Genomic DNA, 26,782 nt, shown 5'->3' with positions numbered 1-26,782 from the left:
CTTAACTTTTGCTTGTCTGAAGAGCTTTTTATTTCTCCATCAATTTTGAATGAGATCCTTGCCAGGTACAGTAATCTTGGTTGTAGATTTTTCCCTTTCAGTATTTTAAATATATCCTGCCATTCCCTTCTGGCCTGCAGAGTTTCTGCTGAAAGATCAGGTGTTAAGCATATAGAGTTTCCCTTATATGTTACTTGTTGCTTCTCCCTTGCTGTTTTTAATATTCTTTTTTTGTGTTTAGTCTTTGTTTGATCAGTATGTGTCTTGGCGTGTTTCTCCATGGGTTTATCCTGTATGGGATGCTTTATGCCTCTTGGACTTGATTGACTATCTTCTTTTCCATGTTGGGGAAATTTTCTACTATAATCTCTTCAAAAATTTTCTCATACCCTTTCTCTTCTTCTGGGACCCCTATAATTCGAATGTTGGTGCGTTTGATACTGTTCCAGAGGTCTCTGAGGCTATCCTTAGTTTTTTTCTTTCTTTTTACTTTATTCCGTCCTTCAGAAGTTATTTCCTCCATTTTATCTTCCAGCTCACTGATTCATTCTGCTTCAGATATTCTGCTATTGATTCCTTCTAGAGTATTTTTAATTTCAATAATTGTGTTGCTTGTCTCTGTATGTTTATTCTTTAATTCTTCCAGGTCTTTGTTCATTGATTCTTGCATTTTCTCCATTTTGTTTTCAAGGTTTTTGATCATCTTTATTATTTACTATTACTATTCTGAATTCTTTTTCAGGTAGTTTGCCTATTTCCTCTTCATTTATTTGGACTTCTGTGTTTATAGTTTGTTCCTTTATTTGTTTAGTATTTCTCTGCCTTTTCTTAAATTTTTTTTAACTTACTGTGTTTGAGGTCTCCTTTTCCCAGGCTTCAAAGAAAGCTGAATTCTTTCCTTGAAGAAGGTTGAATTCTTTCTTCCTTTTGGTTTCTGCCCTCCTAAGATTGGTCCAGTGGTATGTGGAAGCCTGGCAGGCCACAGTCTACAGGGTCGCAAAGAGCTGGACATGACCAAGGCGACCCTGTGCACATAGACATGAGACTTTTTTTTGCCTTTGGCAGCTCTGCCCCAGTGAGAGTTGAGCAAGAAACTGGTGCAGCTGCTTGGCTACTGGAAACCCTGGTGGCGCCAAGTGTGCAGGCACATGGACTGCCTCCATCATAGGAGTTATGGCCCTATCAGAGTCTTTTTCCAAGCCACTTGTAGCTGGCGATCAGAAGGCCTCTTTGCCAGTCTTTTTCCATAGCTCCACCCATTCAGGTACTTAGAAGGCTCCCTTGCCTGGGTCCTTCTCTGTTGTTCAGCATGTCAGGCACATAGAGGGGTCCCCCTGGCTGGGGTCCTACTCTGTAGTTCAGTGGATCAGGCGCTTGATGGGCCAGCCTCTCTATTGTTCAGCTACTGATGCTGGAATGTGGGGGGAGAGAGCCTATGGTGGTGGTTCCACCCCCTACACATGACTCAGCAGTATCACCTTGCTTCCATGGCTGTCTGGCTTTCCTCCACTGGCATTTCCCACCAAGATCTCCTCCCTCACATCCCCTCAATCCATCTGTCCAGTCAACAGCAGCCCTCGCCCTGGGATTGCTCCACAATCCATAAACTTCAGCTCCCAGTCACTGCACGTTCCAGGGAACTAGCGTTTCTGTCCAGGTTATGTATGGCTGTGGCAAGGACTGTCTGATTCTCATTCCATTTAGGTGGCCACAGATCAACTGTTTCACTCTCAGCCTTAAATGTTTCTCCTCTGACTCAGACAATTGCCCCAATGTGGGGATCGGACCCCTGCTGTAGTTCCCCCACCTGCTGAGGGCAGGTCCAGTCCTACTAACACTCCTGTTTTTCCCCCTCGTTCCATCATCCTACTGAGTTTTGTGTGGTTCTATATATTTTTTTCCATTAGTCAGGTACTCCTGTCCATTCTCAGCTGGTGGTCTGCATGCACTTCTGTGTATGAAGGTGTATTCCTGATGTATCCATGGAGAGAGATGTACTCCATGTCCACCTACTCCTCCACCATCTTGTTCTCAGTCTTGTTCAATTTTTGAAGTGTTGGTTGTGTGATGTGCAGTGGGGTATTGTTGTGGAGAAGAATTGAGTCGTTTCTGTTGACCAATGTTGGCTGCAGGCATTGCTGTTTTTGGTGCATCTCATCGATCTGCTTCTCAGATATAATGGTTTCACTGGGATTCAAAAAGCTGTAGTGGATCAGACTGGCAGCAGACCACCAATCAGTGACCATGAGCATTTTTTGGTGCAAGTTTGGCTTTGGAAAGTGCTTTGGAGCTTCTACTTGGTCCAACCACTGAGCTGATCGTATCACTGGATGTCATATAAAATCCACTTTTCATGGCATGCCACAATCCAATTGAGAAATGGTTCATTGTTGTTGCACAGAATAAGAGAAAATGACAGTTTGAAATGATGATTTTTTTTTTTATTTGTGGTTAGCTCGTGAGGCACCCACTTATTGAGCTTTTTCACCTTTCCAATTTGCTTCAAATGCTGAATGACCATAGAATGGTTGATGTTGAATTCTTCAGTAACTTCTTGTGTAGTTGTAAGAGGATCAGCTTTGATGATGGCTCTCAATTGGTGATTGTCAACTTCCAATGGCCAGTCACTATGCTCTTCATCTTCAAGGCTCTCACGTCCTTTGCAAAATTTCTTGAACCACCACTGCACTGTATGTTTCTTAGCAGTTCCTGGGCCAAATGTGTTGTTGATGTTGCAAGTTATCTCCACTGCATTAAAACCCATTTTGAACTCAGGTAAGAAAATTGCTCAAATTTGCCTTTTGTCTAACATCATTTCCATAATTGAAAAATAAACATAAAATAAACAGCAAGTAATGTCATTAGAGAATTGGACTGTGAAGAAAGCTGAGCGCCAAAAAATTGATGTTTTTGAACTGGTATTGGCGAAGACTCTTGAGTGTCCCTTGGATTGCAAGGAGATCCAACCAGTCCATCCTAAACAAGATGTCCTGAGTGTTCATTGGAAGGACTGAGGCCGAAGCTGAAGCTCCAATACTTTGGCCACCTCATGCGAAGAGTTGACTCATTGGAAAAGACCCTGATGCTGGGAGGGGTTGGGGGCAGGAGGAAAAGGGGATGACAGAGGATGAGATGACTGGATGGCATCACCGACTCGATGGACATGAGTTTGAGTAAACTCCGGGAGTTGGTGATAGACAGGGAGGCCTGGCGTGCTGTGATTCATTGGGTTGCAGAGAGTCAGACACGACTGAGCGACTGAACTGACTGACTGACTGAATGTCATTAGCAAAAAAAATAAATAAATAAAGTGAGAAATGTGCATTAAAATAATGTGTAACATAACCACATTTATTTAAGAATGTATTCCAATATCAAACAGCAAATTTCAACATCACAAAAACCGCAATTACTTTTGCACCAACCTAATAGTAGAAAGGTGATTCATTCTGATGTATGGCAGAAACCAACACAAAATTGTAAAGCAATTATCCTCCAATTAAAAATAAATTTAAAAAGGAAAATAAAAGAAATTACCAAGAACTTATTCTTGGTTTGACTATCTTATTCTATCAGATAATCAAAATAATTACCATCGCTTGCTTTTAAGGCATAAGAAAGGTCACAAATAGTACTAAGATTTATTCTCATGAAATTAACAGCAAAAAGGCAACCTTAGGAATGGGAGAAAATATTTGCAATCATTTTTTTAAAATAGAGGCTTAATATTTACACTATATAAAGAACAACTCAACGACAACAAAAATCCGTATTAAAAAATAGGCAAGGATTTCAACAGACATCTTCCTAAGTGGCCCATAAGCTCATGAAAAAGTGCTCAATAATCATCAGGGGAATGCAAATCAGAACCACAGTGAGATACCACCTCATACCAATTTAGGATGGCTACTGACCAACAAAGAAAAAAAAGCAGAAAATGAGAGTATTGGCAAGGATGTGGAGAAATTGGAACTGTTGTACACTGTTGGTGGGAATGTAATATGATGCAGTTGCTGTGGAAAACAGTATGGTGGTTCCTCAAAAACTTTTAAATAGAATTATCATATGACCTAGCAATGTCACTTCTGGGTAAATGCCCAAAAGAATAGAAAGCAGGGTCTCCAAGAAACACTACACACACACACACACACACACACAGCAACACTATTCACAACAGCCAAGAGATGAAAGCAACCTACATGTTCATTGACAGATAAATGGATAAACAAAGTGTATAGGTATATCCACACAATGGTAAATTATTCAGCCTCAAAAAGGAAAGGAATTCTGACATATGCCACAATATGGATGAACCTTGAGGACATTATGCTAAGTGAAAAAAACACACAAAAAATACTGTATAATTCTACTTAGGTGAAGTTTTCTAGCTAGATTAGTCAAATTCAGAGGTAGAATGGTGTTTGTCTGAGGCTGGAGGAGGGAGGAATAGGAGTTGTTAATGGTTTTCATGGGTAGAGTCAGCTTTATGGGGTGAAGAGTTCTGGAGATCACATAATGTGAATGTACTACACACTACTGTTTTTTTTTTGTTTAGTCACTAAATTGCATCTGACTCTTGTGTGACCCCATGGACGGCAGCCCAACATGCTCCTCTGTCCACGGGATTTCCTAGGCAAGAATACTGGAAGGGGTTACCATTTCCTTCTCCAGGGGATCTTCCCCACCCAGGGATCGAACCTGTATCACCTGCGTTGGCAGGCAGATCCTTTACTACTGAGCCCCCGGGGAAGCACTACAGCATTGGACTATATTGACTTAACTGTTAAGATAGTAAACTATATATGTATTTTACCACAATTTATTTTTTTAAAATGAGTGTGCTTTAATTTTGATGCAAAGCTAGAATCTAAATCTTGGCAACAAAACCAGATTATATACCTTTTTAAATGAGGAAAAGACTCACCCATTTTAGATCAAAGTAATAACAGAAGTACTATTTAGTGAATGCCTTGTAAGTATCACACACTTTACAAACATTACCTTCAATTCTCACAAGGTAGATAATATATCTATTTTTTTAAACAAGGAAACTGAAGCTCAGTAAGGTTGTGAAATTTCCTTAGGCTTATCAGTGGCAGAGCCAGAATTTAAACGTAACTGCATGTGGTTCCAAAGCTCACATTCATTCCCATCTACCACAGGGCTGTGGGATATTATACCTGTTTTCGGATCATTTGATTATGGCATTTAACCATAACAGCTTGCTAAGTGTCTAGAATTAAAAGGGGCTGGGGAAGAAAATCACTCCTTTAACTACTTCTGTTCTATGTAGCAGGTATTATACCTTATTTATAGCAAATAGAAAACAACAACTAAACAGCAATCCACTCCAGTATCCTTGCCTGGAAAATCCCATGGACAGAGGAGCCTGGCAGACTACAGTCCATGGGGTCGCAAGAGTCGGACACGACTTAGCGACTAAACCACTACCACCACCATCATTATTGATACCACCCTAAATAGGTTTAAACAATTTAGATGCAATCACTTTATTGCATTCTTCATGGAAATATTTACTTAGATCATGTGTTCTTAATTTTAGTTAAAATCATGTCTGGCATGATGCCTTAGAACCGCTAGCAACTTATATTCCCAGTCTTTTTCCATAGTTTTAAAATAAGTAGTATTTAGTAAGGTTATTTTTTCAGTATGTAGATAGCAAAGAAAATAAATCTTGGTCTCTCTTTTTTAAAGTATAATTGACTTACAATATTATATAAGTTTCAGTTGTACAATATAGTGACTTGATATTTCTATACATTATGAAATGACCAGTCTAGTTACCATCTGTCATCATACAGTGATTACATTATCGACCATACTCCCTACGCTGTACATTACATCCCCATGACTTATTTATAACACATAGTTTGTACCTTTTAATCTCCCTCATCTATTTCACCCATCCTCTTGACCCTCCTCCCCTCTGGCAACTGCCGCTTTGTTCTCTGTATCTGAACCTGTTTCTGTTTGTTTTTAGATTCCACATGTGAGACCATACGGTAATTTTCTTTCTCTGACTTACTTCACTTAACACTCTAGGTCCATCCATGTTGTCACACCTTGGTTTATTTCTTAATTTTTTAATATGATGCTAGTATATATTTATGTGAGACCTCTATAAGTGTTTCTTTCTATATTTTAATACTTCTAAATACTTACACCAGGAGCCGCACTAAATGCTTTACATGTATTGGCTCAGATACTCCTCCAATTATTCTGAGGTAGACATCTCTTTTATTCCTACTTATAGATGAAGGATGTGTGTTAGTCACTTAGCTGTGTCCAGCTCTTTGTGACCCCATGGACTGTAGCCCGCCAGGCTCCTCTGTCCATGGAATTCTCCAGGCAAGAATACTGGAGTGGATTACCATTTCCTTCTCCAGGGGATCTTCCTGACCCAGGGATCGAACCTGCATTGCAGGTTCTCCTGCATTGCAGACAGATTCTTTAACATCTGGGCTATAGGGATAACCAGATGAAGGATAAAGAAGCTACTTAACTTGTTCAAGGTTTCACAGGTGGTAAGAGCTAAGCAGGGTTTTAAACCCAGAAAGCCTGATTCAAGAGTTTGTGCTCTGGGGAGCAGTTTGGTTCAGTTCAGCAACCTGGGTCTTTTTTCCCGTCAGAGAAGACAGCTTTTGGCATCACAAGAATTCTCCCAAACTGATAACAAGTACACTCTGAATGCATATAAAAATAATATTTATTAACTTAAGATTGTACCATATATGGATTTATTCATACCAAGAGATTTACACAAAAAAGTAAAATCCTTAGACTCCATTCAGCCTGAAATTCATATTATGGATAGGGCAGGAGACTGTCTTTTGCTTAAAACAAAACAAAAAAGCAAAATGGCTTCAATTACATTTTGCAGAGTGCAGACCTGTGGGGAGCCAAGGCTGAGTCAACCAGGCACTGTGGCTGATCTAATGAATTTGCTGCCCATATCAGAGCCATCCTGCTCAGCCCCAAGGCTGCCTTCTTTGCCATTAAGAATAGGATCTTTGTTTTAAAAGTTTAAACAAATTTCCAAAGTCCTCACATTTTCCTTGAGGTGGCAGATGCACTGCTGGTTTGCAGTACAAGTTAGTCTGGAGGCTGAAATCACTGTGTTGCAGACTTTTGAGCTCTAGCAGCATTTTCCAAAATTTTCCTTTTCCATTCTTCATAATCTTGTGTCAGATCTTCATCTTTTTGAGGTTTATGTAGGGTCTCTACTGCATTTTCTATTTCTAAGAGAGAAAAAACATTTTTTTAATGTTTCAAAATCCTCATGTTATAAATAAGTAAGAAATAATTAAGCTTATTTACTTTAAAATGTCTATCTTAATTAAGGTAACAGGGAATAAGATACCAAAATGAAAAGTGGAAACAGAAGTTAACATATCAGTTTTTCACTCTCCCTTATACTCCAAGCATTTCAAGACTTCTTGATGATAGTTAACATTTATCAAACCTTGAACCAAGCACTTTAATTATATTATCCCATTCAGTCTTCACCACAATTCTATGAAATGGGTGCTAACATTAATCACATTTTATAGATTAGGAAATTGAGGTTCACAGAAATTGTCACTTTCCTAAAACTGCACAGCCAGTAGGTGATAAAGCAGGATTTGAACCTAAACAGTTTGTCTTCAGATGTATTCTTTTTCTTCTATTTTTAAAAATTTAAGTATTAAGAAAAAAATTTTTACAGTGTTGTATTGATTTCTGCCATAAAACAATGCAAATCAGTCATAATTATACATACATTCCCTCCCTTCCTAGCCTCCCGCCCCTCCCCCCATCCCATCCCTCCAGGTCATCACAGAACACCAGACTGGGCTTCCCGTGCTACATAGCAACCTCTTACCAGCTATCCATCTTACACCTGATAGTGTATGTATGTTGATGTTACTTTCTCCGTTCATCCTACTCTCTCCCTCCCTGACTATGTCCTCTACATCTGTGTCTCCAATCCTTCCTGCAGTAGGCTCATCAATATCATATTTCTAGATTCCATTATATATGCTTTAATATGGCATCACCAACTTGATGGACTGAGTTTGAATAAGTTCCAGGAGTTGATGATGGACAGGGAAGCCTGGCATGCTGCAGTCCATGGGGTCTCAAAGAGTCAGACATGACTGAGTGACTGAACTGATACTATTATTTGTTTTTCTCTGACTTATTTCACTCTGTATAACAGGGTCTAGGTTCATCCACCTCACTACAAGTGACTCAAATGTGTTCTTTTTTTATGGCTGAGTAATATTCCATTGTATGAATATGTGTGTATATACATATATATATATATATATATATACACACACACATCTTTATTCATCTGTCGATGGACATCTAAGTTGCTTCCATGTCCTAGCTATTGTAAACAATGCTGCTATGAACACTGGGGTACATGTGCCTTTTTCAATTATGGTTTTCTCAGGGTATATGCCCAGTAGTGGGGCTGCTGGGTCATATGGTAGATTTATTACTAGCGTTTTAAGGAATCGCCATACTGTTCTCCATAATGGTTCTATCAGTTTACATTCCCACCAACAGTGCAGAAGGGATCCCTTTTCTCCACACCCACTCTACCATTTATTGTTTGTAGATTTTTTTATGATGGCCATTCTGACTAGCATGAGGTGATACTTCATTGAAGTTTTGATTCCCTGGTGGCTCAGATGGTAAAGAATCTGCCTACAATGTGGGAGACCCAGCTTCGATCCCTGGGTTGGGAAGATCCCCTGGAGGAGGAAATGGCAACTCATTCCAGTATTCTTGCCTGGAGAATCCCATGGACAGAGGAGCCTGGTGGGCTACAGTCCATGGGGTCAAACAGAGTTGGACACAACTGAGCAACTAACACTTTCTTTCTTCTAATAATTAGTGATGTTGAGCATCTTTTCACGTGTTTATGGCCATCAGATATATTCTTAATTACACAGTACTTGTATAAACTACTGCTTGGAAAACTGGTATTATCAATGATTAACTGACAGGATTGAGCTAAAATCTGACTCTTTTTGTTTTTAAATGAAGTATGGTTGATTTACAATGTTGTGACAGTTTCTGGTGCAAAACAAAGTGATTCAATTACACACACACACACACACACATTATATATATACTTTTTTATATTCTTTTCCATTATGGTTTATCACAGGACACTGAATATAGTTCCCTGCTGTACCTGCTATACAGTAGGACCTTGTTGTTTATCCATCCGTTATATATAGTTTGCATCTGATAGTCACAAACTCCCAATCCAACCCTCTCCTGCACCCCTGCCCCCTTGGCAACCACAAGTCTGTTCTCTGTGTCTGTGAGTCTGTCTGTTTCATAAATAAGTTCATTTGTGTCATATTTTAGACTCCATCTAGAAGTGCTATCACTGGTATTCGTCTTTCTCTGACTTATTTTGTTTAGTATGATAATTTCTAGGTCCATCCATGTTGCTGCAAATGTAAAATCTGACTCTTGTTAAGGCAAGCTACTAAAGCAGCAAAGGGCTGTTCACTGCATTAAATCCATTGTACACTAATCCTATTGTACCAAATTCAATCTTCATCTAGTATTAACATGCCTCACCCTTTGCTGAAGGTTCAATCACTGTCTTCTTTTTCTTCTGTGGTGGAGTAGCTGAATCTCCAGGTTCTCCTTTAAGGGGGGGGGGAAATATATACATATATGTATACATATGTATACATATATGTATATGTATACATATGTATACATATACATACATATATGTATATGTATATACATACATATACACAAGTACTGTGTAATTAAGAATATATCTGATGGCCATAAACACGTGAAAATGTATACATATATACACACACACATACATATATATATATATATATATCATCTGAGTTCATTTTTCTCCTATTTTTAATTTCAGTTTTGGGGTGTATTTTGGATCACAAATAAAAATTAGGTATCTCGAATGACCAAATACTAGGATAAGTGGAAGGGAAATTATCTTGCTTTCTCTTTTCTTTGGCTTTTCTTGTCAGACTTCAAAAGGGAGAATCTATTCTCTAGGCATGAATTTACAGAATTACAACATTTTTTTTAATTGTTGTTTTTAGTTATTAAGCTATTTATTTGAAAACAAATAGTAATTTTATTACTGAAAATAAAGAGTAATTTACTAAAAATTGATCTCATCTATGGTAAACATATAATTCAGAAAGCAGCTAGTTTGCAAGTTTGAAAATATTTAACTTTTACCATCAGGTTTACATTTTCAAGTGACACATTCTAGAAACATGGAATGAATTACTCACTGTCAATCTGCTGCCCAATCTTTTCTAATTGTTTATAGAGTCGATCAAATATGGCCTTTTTAACTCCAGATGTGGCTGCCATTTTATTTCTGTCCACCTTTAGCTTTAGAATCCTACAAAAGAATTTGATAAACTGCAGTTCTTAAGATCAGTACTATTATCTTCTTTGGCCAAACAGTTATCAACTTATTTCCTTTCCACTCAGGCTTTATGAAGAGCTCCCAACTGTTTAATTTTCCCTTTACTTCACACACATATCATTAGATAAAAACCATGCAAACTTACCTTTTAAAGCTATTTATTTAGTTATTTATTGTACTGCAAGAATTATAATATACACGTTATCTGTTATATAACCAACAGGACACATAAAAGACATCTACTGTAGTGCTTCATGCCTTATAGAACTCTTTCTAGTAAATCCCAGATATTAACTATTTGCTGAATGTCAATTACAGCATGTTAAAATATTTAATTCACTTTAACTCAAAATGCTTATATTTATACTATTACAAGAATATAAACCACTCTCACCTCCAAAAACTCCCTCCCTAATAATAATTCACAACAACCACTAATGAAAAATAACAAAGAAAGCTTCTTAATTCAGATAAAAGACCTATTTGAATCTTTTTTTGCTCAGTGAAACTTGGTTTCAAAAGTAAGGTTGTCCATATTGTTTTCTATAATAGCCATATTCCCTCCATATACTTTTATTGAATTAAAGGGCATTTTCTATTAAGGCCAATTAATCACTAATAGTAGCTAACGGAGCCAAACACATCAAAATTAGTGGTTAGGTAGTAAAAAACCTATTTCCTAACAGCCAACTAATTTTGTTTTCTGAGGAGTTTTCCAGCAAGATAAAACAAGACAACTTTAGATGAAGATAGCAATTACCAATATTTCCAGGGTAAAATTTTAGTCAGTATACATATAGATAATCCCAAAGGTTCAAATTAAGAATTTATTAATGAAATGTTTTATAAATTACTTGAAAAAGAGTTGTAATCAAGACTTTAAAAATGTGACTGGAAAATCATAACTAAATGCTATTTTAATGACAGATTTCATGATTTATAAAAGGCAGACCCTGAAATCAGATTATCCAGCTTATATATATTGGCAAGTAGGCTTCGGGCAACATTAATTCCTAGTTGTCAGATCTGTTGTGGGATAAACTGAGACTCGGGTGACTTGGCCACTATTAATGTTATTTAGGAAAATATGCTTTGAGTTGAAATCAACTAAATTAGAAGTATTCTTTGGGAATGAGGAATTTATTTATAAATTACAGACTTCCCTGACTGGTAAAAGGAATACTTACTTGCAAGCTGAAAGCAGTGCAGCAGTGGTGAAAAGTGGCCTGGATAAGTCAAGATCCACTTGCTGTGTTTGTGGAAGACTGGACTCATAGCTAAGTAAAAGCAGTGTTTGCAGAGTTATTTGTTAGAAAATATTGTTTCAAAGGGACTGAAAATGCAAACAAGAACTCATCAATGTGTAAGTTTAAATGTATAAGAAATACATTCTGTCACTTCAGCATGTTAGTTATTTTTTAAACTGAAAATTTCCAGGACATTGGATACTTCCATTTTACGTATCAGTATTGAGTTTTACTTATATGCCTCATACCTTTGCAGTATCTTTGAAGCCAAGTTCACTGCTTCTGTACAGCTAAACTGTACTGCCAGGTCTCTTATTCCAATATTTGAGTTCAGGCCCAATAAACACTCGAAAGATTTAAGACAACTCTGATACATCTTCTTGTTCAAGCCAGAAAGTTTAATCAAGTAAGCCTTTGAAAGGAAAAAGAAATGAATCATAAAAATCATAAGTGCTCTATATTAGTACCTTTAACGCTTGTTTAATAAGCTAACTTTTCAAAATTAATTATTTCTGTGGCAAGTCACACTACCTAAAGGTTTAGCTTCATTTACTCAAAAATCAGTAACCATGCCAGGCAAGATAAGTAATGCTCATAATAAGCTCACCTATAGAAAGCTACCTATATAGAAGCAACCTATAGAAAGGCAGTCATGTCACACGTTTGTGCAGATGATTTAAAATACAACATAGTGCTACCAATGCCAAGCTGTGAGCTAAAAAATGTGTGTGTATGCACACGTGCATGTGTGCATGCTCAGTTGTGTCTGACTCTTTTGAGGTCCCATGGACTGTAACCAGGTCCATGGACTGCCAGGTTCCTCTGCCTATGTAATTTTCCAGGCAAGAATACTGGACTGGGGTGCCATTTCCTACTCCAGGGAATCTTCCCAAACCAGGGAGAGAACCCATGTCTCTTGTGTGTCCTGCATTGGCAGGTGGATTCTTTACCAGTAGTGCCACGTGTGAAGCCCACGAATTAAAAAACACAGAAGACATATATAAGGTTACTTGTTTTAACAAAGGTGCCAATTTGTAATCCACTGGAAAAACGAAGGAGGGAAATAGTGGGAGTAGCGTGGGGAGGGTAAGTGTGTGTGAAAGGGACAGGAGACAGAAACTGGGAGAGAAACAGGAGGGATAACAACTGAGGGACACCAACTCTGCCTGGGGAAGAAAAGCTTAATAAAGGATGTAACAGCAAAGTGGGGTCATTTTAAGACAAACAGAAGCTTGCTAGAAGAGCATCCTGGGTTTAAAAAATAAAGGCAGTGCATGTAAAAGTCAGCCACTAAGGTGCATGGTCTGTCAAGCGAACAGTATAGCTTGAGGTTAGCAGGGTTCAAGAGAGGCTGGAGAATTTGATGGTAATGGGGAGCCAACCCATTGGAAGCCAATGGTGTTTACCATGCCACCATTTTATCAGTGTAGCATTATGTGACAGGCACTGTGTTAAGAGTGCTACATATATATTGTATATTGTGTATATATATATACCGACTATATATATATATATAGAGTATATTGTGTTTCTTCCTTACAATTATCCAGTGAAATGGATACCTCTTACCCTACTTGATAGATGAGGACACAAGAGACTCACAGAACTAGTAACTGGCGGTGCTGAGATCTGGTCTCAACACGTGAATCTTGCCATAGCTTGGCTCTCAACCACTGTGACATTGGAAGAAAAATAATATGATGGTTTTAAAGTATGTGATTTAGGAGGATGATGCTAGTGGCAGTTTGACAGATGGCTTTGTGTAAGGAAAGAAGTGCTCAGGGAAAGTATGTAGTAAAGAGTAAAGAGATCATTGCAAAAAAGTTTTTTTCTCCAACTTGACAAAATGGTTCTAAACTTCATCTAGAATAACATATTCTAGATGAAAATTCTAAAACAGAGTTGTGACAGGGGCTAGTACAACCAGAAATGAAAACATATGATTAAACTTCAGTGCCACACCAGATTATTCGGACATTCAGTGGGACCTACTTACCCTGTCCAAAGGGCACTTCATGCAGGAAGCTGCAAGGTCCAGACACATGACTGCATTGCTGGTTTCTGTGGTTCGTGCAGACAGGCCAACACACTTCACATGGGACAGTCGCAAGTACTCCTCTGCTTTCCTGAGCAACACATTCACTAAAACTCCTTCTTTTTCAGAAGTTTGCCTAATACTTTGGTAAGCAATAAATTCAGCCTGGTGGACTTCATTCTGACCCTAACTCTTAGGCACGTTTATTTGAGGCTGGGAATGAAACTCACATCCTTTAGGGAAGGACAGGGTTCTACAAGACAGAACAAACCCTCTGACTCCAAACATCACTGTGCTCCAATCCTTTCAGGAAGAATTAAGTTCTTGAAATCCTCCAAAAAAGGCCAACCCTTCTTTCAGCCTTCCATTACTGGACCAAGCATGAACTATGACAGACAGAGGCAGGCAGGTGAGACCAGGGTTCCTCCTTCCCCTAAATCAGTGGTTCTCAAACTTTACTGTACACGACAGTCACCTTGGAGCGTGTGAAAACAAGCCCCAAGTTTTTTATCAGTAGGCCTAGAGTGGGGCCCAAGAATGTGCATTTCTACCAAGTGGCAAAAAATATTGATGCTGCTGGTTCAGGGACTACACTTCGAGAACCACTGTTCTAAACGATTAAGAGTGCAGAAGGCCATACTTCCTGTCTTTTAAGAAGTGCTCCTTCCCTTCCCTCAATTAATCCAAAGCCCAGGCACCCGTCCTAGCCCTGCCCTCCGGAGTTAAGTCCTGCCCTTCACAGTTTAAAGTATTTAGAAATACTTTATTTCTAACCCTGGATCTTGCAAAGGCCCTTCCCATCTCCGGGCTTTTGTACAGTTTGCTGTGCCAGCTTGGGCCCTCTTCCCACACCTTCCCGTGACTGGCTGCTTCTATCAATCGAGTCTCAAAATAAACGGCAACCCCTCCGAGGCTTTCTGGAAAGTTTTTGTTTGTTTGTTTGTTTAAATTAAAAGCAGGCACAGGCCGCGCTCCGCCCCACCCGCGGCGGCTCCGCACACCCATCCTATTTCGTTTCCTGCATTTGGTTGCCACCAGACACTGCCCTCCTTGGGGTCTGTATCCCGTCTGCCTCTGCCGTAAACGCACTCTCAGTAAGTTTCAGGGAAACGACCCACGTTCTCCGCCTCTCTCCCTTTCCCGCCACCGGGCATCTCACAGTGCTAGCTGGTCCCAGGGGCCGCTCGCCCCTCCGGCCAGCTCACAGAGCCCACTGCCGGGAGGATTTTCTTGATGTAGAGCCTAAATCCTGCCGTTGCGCGGGAAAAGCATGGGCCTCATTTGAGGAGGGCGCAGGGCTACTGGGGCGTGCGCAGCCCGACTCACCTCAGCACCTCCGGCTCGACGATGCCCAGGCGCGGGGCTAAACGCCTGATCAGACCAGACTCCATGGTGCGGACTAGGAAGACAGGCACAGCTGAGACCCGACGAAACCCGCGCGCAGATGCTGCACTCGCCAGTTAAGGCTGGGCCCCCCTCCCCCTCGCTGCATCTGGATTGGTTGGGACTAGAAGTTACACTGCCCCGCAAACCAATTCTGGCCATTCTTCTGCGCGTGCGCGCTGCGAGTACACACGTCAAGGCCAAACGTGAATGCGCTGGGATGGCTCCCACTCATTCCATTCCTCCCTTCTAGAGAGACTCGAACGCTGCCTTTCCCTCCGGCGTCCCCTTCCTGCCGCCGAGAGTTTCCCCGCTACTCCGCACTGCCCCGCCCTCTCACACACTGTGGAGAGATTGGCTGGCGCCTAGGTCCGTCAGTCCACCGTGAAGTGACAGGGACCAATAAATAACCGGAGTTGGGGGACCAATCGAGGAGCCCTCTGCTGGGTCCGAAGGCGGAGCCAGAGGGGGCGGGGCTTGGAGGGGGCCGCAGAGTCACCTGACCGCGGGAGGCTCCGCGCGGGGTGGGTGCTGCTCGCTGCAGGCTTAGGGGAGTCGCCATGGTGAGTGCTGAGGGGCGGCGGGCCCGGGGCTGACCCTTTTCCCAGCCACTGCTCACTCCCACCGCTTTGGAACCGTGCAGGCGGAGTCGGGGCCCAGCAACCGGGTCGGAGCTAATACCAGCCAGGCTTGGCCTACGGGTTGGGGGACAGGCCGGGGAAGGCCGCAGGCGGGCCGATCCAGGATCGGGTGGGCGGCGGCGCCTGGCTATGGCCGTTGCTGTTTGAGGGGGTGTATTCGCTCGGTAGCTCTGAGAGTAAGTAAGGGCCTGCGACCCCTCTGAGTGAGTTGGCCACCGCCCCGCCTTGAGGGGATCTCTAGTGCTGGGTCTGGGCGTCTGGCTGGAACGGGGGCTTACGGAGGGCCTGAGGCTCAGAGGTGGCGTTGGGACCCGCCCAAAGGCTGCTCCCTTGCTGACGGTTCCACCTTTGTGCCTGGTAGCGCTTTCGTGTCCCTTTCTTGTGCAAGAAATACCTTCTGGAGAGTCCTTTATAGTGCCCAGGCCTTTTTTAGCCTCATGGGCCTCTTAGATTGCAGTGTGTGTCAGAGAATTCTAGGGACTGGCTTAGGTGAATTTCCTGGGAGTACTCATACTATCTGATATCCATTAATTCTGAGAGACAAAAAAGAGACTGCTTGTTACCTTTAACATTTGTTCACTGGGCGCCCTGGCTGGCTTACTGCCTTCCCCATTGATGAAATCCAAATCTTTTACTCACTGGAAGTAGGCATTCTCCTCAGCGCCTCGCCATGCTGGCAGCAAATCGTGGTGTAGCTGTTGGCTCGTGAACTTGAACTTCCTCAAAATGTGAATCCTTGTGTCTAGTTTCCACAAAGGCAAGTTGTCACTTGCATTTTATTAGCGTTTGACATAGTCTGTGCTGTATAAATAATGTGTTTGCATGTCGGTGTACAGTATGTCAGTTTTAGTTATCAAACTATGCAGTTTGTGTAGACAGGCTTCTCAAAACCTGTAAGCCTGGAAACAGCCTTCACTTTAAATGCGCTAATGCCAAAAAGCAGAATGTTTGACATACATTGCTTTCATGTAATATGATGCTGTACGAGGTGATTTTGCTTATTTCTCTGAATTCTTAGTTGGGAATTGATATAAGAATGGTGCAAAAATTAAACTAGCATTTGTCTGTTTCTCAACATTTATGGATTGACATTTATAGTGTTTGTAATAAAAAAGCATCTACTTGAGGATCTCTTATATATCCCCGATCTGTGCTTGAGGAACCAGTTTTGAATAGTGAACGAGACACACTGTCCTATCCTCGCGAATTTTACTGGGAAAGAAAACTTGAGTAGTAGTCTTGTCACAGCCACTATTTCTGTGACTTGGGCAAGTCACTCATTCTTGAGTCTCCTTTTTGCATCTGAAAACAAATGTTCTCTTTTTGGCCCTTCCCAATTCTAATTCAGTTCAATTTATCATGCATCTTGTGTGCCTTTTATGTCGTGCACTGTGCCGGGCACTGAAAACATAGCCCATGCTTTCGAAGAACTTCAAAGAGTCTAGCAGGGAAGACATACTTATGGAACTTAATGTAGTACAGTCTGAGTATTGAGGACAGTCGGTCAGTTCAGTGCTGTGGGGCCATGAAAGGAGAGACGGTTCTGGGGAATATGGGAAAGATTACAGGAAGTAACATGTGAACTGAGATTCTGAGGACAGTGAGTAGAAATTTTCTAGGTGGAGAAGAATGTGTCTTGCTAGTAGATAAAGCTGGGGGAAGTAAATGCTCATGGTGTGTGCCATCACAGGATTCCTGGGGAAATTTATTGGTAAATGAAATTGGAGATGCTGGTATTAAAATGTATGTTTGGATATTCCCATTCTTCATCATGCTTAGTTCTCCCTACGTCAGTTGCTATTTTTTGTCTTACGGTCTTTTTAAAAAATAGTGTTTTCATTAACATAATGAAATTCTGTATCTTTGTGAGATGTGTTATTTTCATTTTATAGTTGATTAACATTGCATTGTTTGATTACATCTATCTTGAAAACATCTGTATGAGTGGAGAGATCAACAAGTCTCTAGGATGGTTGTAGATAATTGCCGGTATCTATGGGGAATATAACAATGATGGGAACACTTACGTGAAATGCTTATTACTAAGTGCTAAGCAATTTTCAAGCTTTATCGGTGTCATTTCACTTTATTACTCATAACAATGATACAAGTAATCCTATTATCCTTGTTTGCAAGAGGAAATGAAAGCACATTGTTTGAATGGGAACTAGTTTTATAAGTGATATGTTCATAGTGACCTTTGTTTTCTCTGCACCTTTTAACTGTAGACTTGTGAGGGCTATTTGGCTTGAATCTATGAGCTAAAAGGGGTCTAATCACAAATGTTAATTTGATCTTGACTCTAGTGGTTCCATTTTTCGTTTCCATTTTTCTCTGATGCATACAACTGCTATGTAGAGTCATTCGTAAATGCAGAACCCCTTTTATGAGGGAGGGGTCATTGGTTACCTAATTTGTGTGTAGTGAAATCATGTTCATGTTAAACTGTCCTGCTCAGTGCCATTCTTGGTAGGAAGGGCATCTAGATGTTCCTTTAGAATAGCCAGCTGCATTGTCTTACAAGTAATATGTAAAAGTACATTTCTTTATTATAGCTTTATCTCTTTATTTTCTACATTTTGTATATATACTTTTCTATTAATTTTAAACCCAGTTGATACAAAATAGGAAAATTTTGCTAATTTGCTTATGGATTACTGAGTCTAGTCAATTCTATACAAATATTTTTGAATTGTTTGTAATCTGTTTATAGGGCTTCCCAGATGGCTCAGTGATAAAGAATCCACCTGCTAATGCAGGAGACACAGCAAACACGGGTTCACTCCCTGGATTGGGTAGATCCCCTGGGGAAGGAAAAGGCAACCCACTCCAGTATTCTTGCATGGAGAATCCCATGGACAAAGGAGCCAGGAGGACTACAGTCCATGGGATTGCAAAGAATTGGACATGATTTAGAGACTGAGCATGTACCCAAACTCTTTATAACCACACTTTTATTTGCCATATAATTATACACAGTAGCCAAAAGGTAGTACTATACCCAAATATCCATCAGCAGAAGACTGGATAAACAAAATGGTATATACACACAATGGAATATTATTTAACCTCAAAAAGAAGGAAATTTTGGATCTTCCTGATGTTCTAGTGGTTAAGAATGTGGTTAAGAATTTGGCTGCCAATGCAGGGGACACAGGTTCGATCCCTGGTCTGGGAAGATTCCACGTGCCACTGGGCAGCTAAGCTGAGAGCCCTAGAACCTGTAGTCTGCAATAAGAGAGAAGCACCACAAGTAGAGAGTAGCCCCCACTTGCCACAACTAGAGAAAGCCCACTGAAAGCAATGAAGACCAACTGCAGCCATAGATAAATTAATTAAAGTTCTTAAAAAGGACATTTTGACATATGCTACAACATGGATGAACCTTGAAGATATTATGGCAAGTGCAATAAACCAGACACAAAAGAATGAATGTTGTATAATTCCCCTTATATGAGGTCCTAGAGAAGTCAAGCCCTTAGACAAAGAAAGTGGTAGTTGCCTAGGGCAGAAGTGGGGGGATGGGAAGTTACTGTTTATTGCTCACAGAGTTTCCTTTTGGAAAGGTGAAAAGGTTCTGGAGATGGATGGTGGCAGTGGCTGTAAAGCAGTGTGAATGTACTTTATGCTGCCGAACTGCACTCTTAAAAATGGTTAAAATGGCAAATTTTACGTTGTATATGTTTTACCACAATAAAAATTTCTGCTTATCTCAAAGCTGGCCTTCTGAACCTAGTGAAATCCATTTATTCTAATAATTGTTAAATCTATTGCATCCAGAGGTAAGGAGTCAAAAAACCCAAACCGCTGCTTCATCTCAGAGAACTAGCCCGTGATGAATAGTGAATTTCATTAAGTCAGAATCCTTAAATGCACATGTCCTCCTTGTCAGCATTTTACACTCATAGTTTTGCTGTGTTAGTTAGTGTTCAATTTAAAAGATGTTGAACTTTTTCTTTGATATTTATTTATGCTTATGAAGAAGTATGCCCTCAATTCAGTTCAGTTCAGTCACTCAGTTGTGTCCAACTCTTTGCGAACCCATGAATCGCAGCACGCCAGGCCTCCCTGTCCATCACCAACTCCCGGAGTTCACTCAAACTCATGTTCATCGGTGATGCCATTCAGCTATCTCATCCTCTGTCATCCCCTTCTCCTCCTGGCCCCAATCCCTCCCAGCATCAGGGTCTTTTCCGATGAGTCAACTCTTCACATGAGGTGGCCAAAGTATTGGAGTTTCAGCTTCAGCATCAGTCCTTCCAATGAACACCCAGGACTGATCTCCTTTAGGATGGACTGGTTGGATCTTCTTGCAGTCCAGGGGACTCTCAAGAGTCTTCTCCAACACCACAGTTTAAAAGCATCAATTCTTTGGTGCTCAACTTTCTTCACAGTCCAACTCTGACATCCATACATGACCTCTGGAAAAACCATAGCCTTGACTAGACAGACCTTTGTTGGTAAAGTAGTGTCTCTGCTTTTTAATATGCTATCTAGGTTGGTCATAACTTTCCTTCCAAGGAGTAAGCATCTTTTAATTTCATGGCTGCAGTCACCATCTGCAGTGATTTTGGAGCCCAAAAAAATAAAGTCTGATACTGTTTCCCCATCTATTTGCCATGAAGTGATGGGACCAGATGCCATGATCTTAGTTTTATGAATGCTAAGCCAACTTTTTCACTCTCCTCTTTCACTTTCATCAAGAGGCTTTTTAGTTCCTCTTCACTTTCTGCCATAAGGGTGGTGTCATCTGCATATCTGAGGGTATTGATATTTCTCCCGGCAATCTTGATTCCAGTTTGTACTTCTTCCAGCCCAGCGTTTCTCAGGATGTACTCTGCATATAAGTTAAATAAGCAGGGTGACAATATACAGCCTTGACGTACTCCTTTTCCTATTTGGAACCAGTCTGTTGTTCCTTGTCCAGTTCTAACTGTTGCTTCTTGACCTGCATATAGGTTTCTCAAGAGGCAGGTCAGGTGGTCTGGTATTCCCATCTCTTTCAGAATTTTCCACAGTTTATTGTGATCCACACAGTCAAAGGCTTTGGCATAGTCAATAAAGCAGAAGTATGCCCTAGGGAAACTCAATTTCAAAACATTTTTTACCACCCAAAAAGGAACCTGTGCTCATTAATCAGTTACTCATCCACTCTCCCTCCTGGTAACCACCAGTCTGCTTTCTGTTTCTATGGATGATTTTCCTATTCTGGATGCAAATATACCTCATTTTATTGTACTTTGCTTTACTGCATTTTTTTTTTTTTTTTTTCAAATTGAAAATTTGTGGCAATCTTGCATCTAGCAAGTCTTTTTGGTGCCATTTTTCTAACAGCATTTGCTCACTTTGTGTTTTTGTGTCAGAGTTTGGTAATTCTCACAGTATTTCATACTTTTTCATTATCATATTTGTTATGGTGATCAGTTCTGATTGTTTTGAGGTGACACAAAGTGTACTTAACATAAGTCTGCAAACTTAATTGATAAGTGTGTGTATCTCACTGCTCCCTGACCAGCTCTTCTCCAGTACTCTCCCTTTCCTTGAGCCTCCCAATTCCCTGAGATACAACAGTATTGAAATTAAGCCAGTTAATTGCCCTACAATAGTCTCTTAAGTGTTCAAATGTAACGAAGAGTTGAAAGAGTTCAAGTGAAATCAAAAGCTAGAAATGATTAAACTCAGTGAGGAAGACATGTCAAAAGCTTAGCCTCTGGTACCAGTTAGCCAAGTTGTAAATGTAAAGGAAAAGTTGCTGAAGGAAATTAAAAGCGCTACTTTAGTGAGCACATGAATGATAGGAAGGTGAAACTGCCTTATGGTTGATATGGAGAAAGTTTTAGTGGTCTGGATAGATGATAAAGCCAGCCATCACATTTCCTTTAGCCAAAGCCTAATTCAGAGCAAGGCCCTCTCCCGTTCGGTGAAGGCTGAGCGAGGTAAGAAAGCTGCATAAGAAAAGTTTGAAGTTAGCAGAAGTTGGTTCATAAGGTTTATGTAAAGAAGCCATCTTCATACCATAAGAATGCAAAGTGAAGCTGCAAATGCTGATATAGATGCTGTAACAAGTTACCTAGAAGGTCTGGATAAGATAATTAATAATGGTGGCTACACTAAACAAGGATCGTCCTTGTAGGCAAAACAGCCTTCTATTGGAAGATGATATCATCTAGGACTTTCACAGCCAGAGAGAAGTCAGTGTCTGGCTTCAAGAACAGGCTGACTTGTTAGGGGCTAGTGCAGCTGATGACTTTAAGTTGAAGCCAGTATTTATTTACTATTCCTAAAATCCTAGGGTCCTTATGAAGTATGGGCCTGTGCCCATAAATGGAAAACAAAGCCTGGATGACAGCACATCTGTTTACAACATAGTTTACTGAATGTTTTAAGCTCACTGTTGAGACCCGTTGCTCAGAAAAGAAAGGATTGCTTTCAAAATATTAATAATCATTGATTATGTACCTGACACCCAAGAGTTCTGATGGAGACATACAGTGAGATTAATACTGTTTTCCTGCCAGTTAACACAACATCCATTCTATAGCTCACAGATCAAAGAGTTGTTTTGAATTTCAAGTCTTATTATTTAAGAAATATATCTCAGGGATTTCTCTGGTGGTCCAGTGGCTAAGACTGGGCGTTCCCAACGAGGGGGCCCAGTTCCATCCCTGGTCAGGGAACTAGATCTCACATGCCACAGCTAAGAGTCCACAACTAAAGATCCCACATGCTACAACAGAGATTGAAGATCCCACATGCTGCAACTAAGACCCAGTGCAGCCAAATAAAAAGATTTTATAAGGCTGTAGCTGCCATAGATAATAATTCCTTTGATGGATCTGGGTAATTTGGAAACCTTCTGGAAAGGATTCACCATTCTAGAAGCCACTAAGAACATTTGTGATTCAAGGGAAGAGGTAAAAAAAAAAAATCAACATACACAGGAGTTTGGAAGAAGTCCTCATGGATGACTTTGGTTGGTTGAAGACTTCAGTGGAGGAAGTAACTGAAGATGTGGTGGAAATAACAAGAGAACTAGAATCAGAAGTGGAGCCTAAAGATGTGACTGAATTGCCAAATCTTCTGATCTAACTTTAACAGATGAAGAGTTGCTTTGTATGAATGAGTAAAGAAAGTGGTTTCTTAATGTGAACTCTACCCCTAGTGAAGGTGCTATGAAGACTGTTGAAAATGGCAGCACGGGATTCAGAATATACATAAACTTAGTGAATGCAGCAGGGCAGTTTGAGGGGCTTCCCAGGTGGCACAGTGGTAAAGAATCCGCCTGCCAGTGTAGGGGACGCAGGAGAGGCAAGTTTGATCCCTGGGACAGGAAGATCGCCTGGAGGAGGAAATGACAACCTACTCCAGTATTCTCTCCTGGAAAATCCCATGGACAGAGGAACCTGACAGGCTATGGTCCAAAGAGTTGGATATGACTGAGCTCCTGAGCCTCTGGAGAAGGAAATGGCAATCCACTCCAGTACTCTTGCCTGGAGAATCCTGTGGACAGAGGAGCCTGGTGGGCTGCTGTCCATGGGGTCGCAGAGAGTCGGACACAACTGAAGTGACTTAGCATGCATGCATGCATTGGAGAAGGCAATGGCAACCCACTCCAGTGTTCTTGCCTGGAGAATCCCAGGGACTGGGGAGCCTGGTGGGCTGCTGTCTGTGGGGTTGCAGAGAGTCGGACATGACTGAAGCGACTTAGCAGCCGTAGCAGCAGGCCTACTGAGCACACAGGGTTTGAGAGAACTGACTCCAGTTTTGGAAGTTCTACTGTGGGTAAAATGGTATCAGACTATCACATGCTACAGAGAAATCATTCATGAAAGGAAGAACCAGTCCATGAGGCAGACTTTATTATTGTCTTATTTTAAGAAATTACCAGAGCCTCCACAACCTTCAGCAGCCACCATCCTAACTAGTCAGCAGCCATCAGCATCAAAGTAAGACCCTGCACCAGCAAAAATTTGCTGAAGGCTCAGATGATGGTTAGCAGTTTATAGCAATAAATTATTTTAAAATTAAGGTATATGCATTATTTACTTAGACATAATGCTATTGCAGACTTAATAGACTACAGTACAGTGTAAATATGCGAAACTGAAAAGTTTATGTGTCTCAGTTTATTGCAATATTTGGTTTTCTGCTGTGGACTGGAACTGAATATGCAGTATCTCTGAGCTGTGCCCTAATTTCATATCAGTGGAGTCACACAATGTGTGGTCTTCCGAAATGTCTGATTTCTTTTACTTAACATAACCTTTTTGTAGTTCACATAGCATCTATCAATACTTCACTCCTTATGATTGAGTAATATTCCATATATATATATATAAAACATAATTTATCTATTCATCTGTTGATTCTTTAGTTGCTTTTTATTAAAAATATAATCTAAAACCAGCTTACTCATTCAGACAGAGAACATTTATGAAGCATCCATTATGTGTCTGGCAATGTGTTGGGTTCCAAGGATGTAGAAATAACTATCATTTATAGTTATAATGTGATGCCTACTGTAGCAAAGGTGTAAAACACAGTGTTTATACAACATAACGGGAGGAGTGGTTAACTCTACTTCACCGGTAGATCAATTCTTTTTGCAAGCAGATCTTTCTGATGGCAAAGAAAAGACTATATGGATGTATTTTGTCCATTTTAACTGTAGCTGTCTGTATTTGAAATGATGAGGTAGATCCCTTGCGGGAATGTACTCTTTATGGTGTTCTACTACAAGTCACTGTTAACAGTTTTAGCTATTTTATTTCTAAGCTGTTTAGTCCCTCATTATATATTGCTTAAGAGGATATGTGTTCTCATAAACTAGTTCCTTGGTCTTCCTAAGGATAGACTAAGATGAAGATGAAAGGTAGTTTAGGAAAAAAGGAGGCTTTCAGAGATTTGGGTTAGACTGTACTTAACCACCACAGATTGGTTATGTTCTAGGTGGATTTAGAGTGTATTAGCAGAGCATAGGCAGCCATAAACCACCACCTTATATTTCTTTGAAGACAACCTGCCACAGAAATGTTGAGTCAGTTTCTGAGAAGAAATTCTCTGTATCTGTTCCTTTTCTCCTTCAGCAGTCTTATGTTATTAACTTCAATAACAGCACAGCGCTCTGTTCAGTTGTCAAAAATTGATAAATGAGTCTGAGATGTAGAAATGGAAGGAACCTTATATGAAAGCTTTGTAATGTAGACTATGGCTGGACCTATGAAAATAACAGATTTGCTTGAAGAGAGTTCTAATGCCACATTAATGGGAGATTTTTAAAAAATTTTTTTAGCCTACAACACAGCAGTCACCGCAGGATGAGCAGGAGAAACTCTTGGATGAAGCCATACAGGCTGTGAAGGTCCAGTCATTCCAGATGAAGAGATGCCTGGTAAGAGGGACAGTGTGAGAGGCACAGTTGTCGTCTGCGTGCCCTGGGAACGTTAGGCTGTGTGTCTGAAGCCTGTAGCACTACTGCTCTGGTAAATCTAATGTTCAGCCTCAGCTCCCGCAGGCACTGTGTGGAGCAATTTCAGCAGATAGCCCTGTTGAAATATTTACTTACCTTTATATTTATGGTTTGAAATTGTCTGTCTTCTCTACCAGAATGTAAGCTCCATGAGGATGGGAGACCCTGCCTTCTGTTTACACATCACTGTATTATCTCCATACCCAATCTGACCTGAATTACTGACCTCATCAGTTCTATACCTCAAACCTTAGGAATACTTGACATATAATAGTTGCTTAATAAATACTGGTTGAACAAATGTATTAAAATGCTTTCCATTTGAATTGTTCAGCCTTTCCCCTCTATCTTGAAGGCTTTTATTTCTGTCCTGAACAGACACATTTTTTTGCAAGAACTACCTTAAAAACTATACTTAATTTTCATATTCTGAAAGAGTAGATTTTCTGTGTAGAAACTATAGATTCTCTGGAATAAAATTTAAGAAATGAAACCAAATAGGCTGGCACTTAAATTATAAATTGCTGTGTTGATGATGATGATAATATCTTGCCTTTGTAAAGTGTCTTAGAGTTTCTAAAGCTTAGTAATATGTTCTTTTAACAAATTGTATCTATTGTATTGTTTTCCTTGCAAACCAGTTTATAAAAACAAAACTCTAAGAGTGGAGAAAATGGGTGGCATGGAGCTTGCTAGTGCTTGCTTCTCCCTCTTTCTGTGTATGAACAGTGTTTCTGTATCTGAAGGTATTGTCTATATTTATGTCTTAAGTGGGGCACATGGACATTGTGAGGAGAAAAGCATTCTTAAAGGAACAGTCATTGCAGACATCTCTGAAGAATGTTTAACCTATGACCAAGCCATTGTCAGAATAGTAACTTTCTTTCAAAAGAATCAGTATGCCAGTTTTCTTGCTTACAGGTAAAAGATAAATTAATGGAGCTATAGTTTCATAGTTGCTAGGGTTGTAAAGATTTGAGTTATTGCCAGGAAGCTTGTGGTCCTAGATAAATGAGATTTGCAGCCTGGTGAGGAATTATGTTCTCAGTAAAGTGAAGGCAAGGTGAAATTAAACTTGATTTTTATGTGATTAAAATAATTTAGGTGCTGTATACTTTTAAAACTGTGTAATAGATCCTTGATTAAAGTTTGTATAGCCAAGTTAAATGTTTATTTAAATTAAGCATTCTCACCAATGCTCTTGGTTTTTCTGTAGGACAAAAACAAGCTTATGGATGCTCTGAAACATGCTTCTAATATGCTTGGTGAACTGCGGACTTCTATGTTATCACCAAAGAGCTACTATGAACTTTGTATCTTTTGAATGTTGAAGAACATTTTGATCATACTATTTTCTTGATAAGGCTTATTTTGCTTGTTCCCTAAGTTTTTCGGAAGTTGTATTATTTCTCGTTGTCTTAATCAAATAGTACTTCTCCCTGCAAATGTGCTGAGAAAAGTATCAGAAACCCATTTTTGTGCTTACACTTCTTTATGTGGCTTGGTGTTATATCTCAATTTTCAGACTACTCATGAAGGATATTGAAAGTATTA

General features: G+C 40.1%; 2 protein-coding genes across 4 annotated transcripts in view; one reads left to right on the top strand and one right to left on the bottom strand.

The window, feature by feature from the left end:
* Positions 1-6,709: 6,709 nt before the first annotated feature.
* ORC6 (origin recognition complex subunit 6) lies at positions 6,710-15,446 on the bottom strand. 3 transcript variants are annotated; one of them, XM_061138435.1, is made up of 7 exons: positions 15,062-15,445; positions 13,697-13,877; positions 11,949-12,112; positions 11,641-11,730; positions 10,314-10,426; positions 9,607-9,675; positions 6,710-7,259 (listed from the first exon to the last, which is right to left on the bottom strand). In XM_061138435.1, the coding sequence occupies exons 1-7, from the start codon at positions 15,124-15,126 to the stop codon at positions 7,132-7,134; spliced, it is 810 nt and encodes a 269-aa protein (XP_060994418.1). In that variant the 5' UTR covers positions 15,127-15,445; the 3' UTR covers positions 6,710-7,131. The 3 variants fall into 3 exon arrangements, with proteins under 3 accessions (XP_060994418.1, XP_060994420.1, XP_060994421.1); XM_061138437.1 differs by having other exon boundaries at positions 13,697-13,826; positions 15,062-15,443; XM_061138438.1 differs by lacking the exon at positions 9,607-9,675 and having other exon boundaries at positions 15,062-15,446.
* Positions 15,447-15,602: 156 nt separating this feature from the next.
* The window catches only part of VPS35 (VPS35 retromer complex component), a 28,632-nt gene continuing 17,452 nt past the window's right edge, over positions 15,603-26,782 (top strand). The window contains exons 1-3 of the mRNA XM_061138434.1: positions 15,603-15,681; positions 25,052-25,150; positions 26,445-26,541. Of these exons, the coding sequence (XP_060994417.1) occupies positions 15,679-15,681; positions 25,052-25,150; positions 26,445-26,541 (199 nt within the window). The 5' untranslated portion in view covers positions 15,603-15,678. The remainder of the gene's footprint in view (positions 15,682-25,051; positions 25,151-26,444; positions 26,542-26,782) is intronic.

The sequence above is a fragment of the Dama dama genome, chromosome 4 (genome assembly GCF_033118175.1).
Source record: "Dama dama isolate Ldn47 chromosome 4, ASM3311817v1, whole genome shotgun sequence".
NCBI lineage: Eukaryota > Metazoa > Chordata > Mammalia > Artiodactyla > Cervidae > Dama > Dama dama.
The sequence above is the reverse complement of the archived record's forward strand: the minus strand, read 5'-3'. Positions and strand labels throughout refer to the sequence as shown.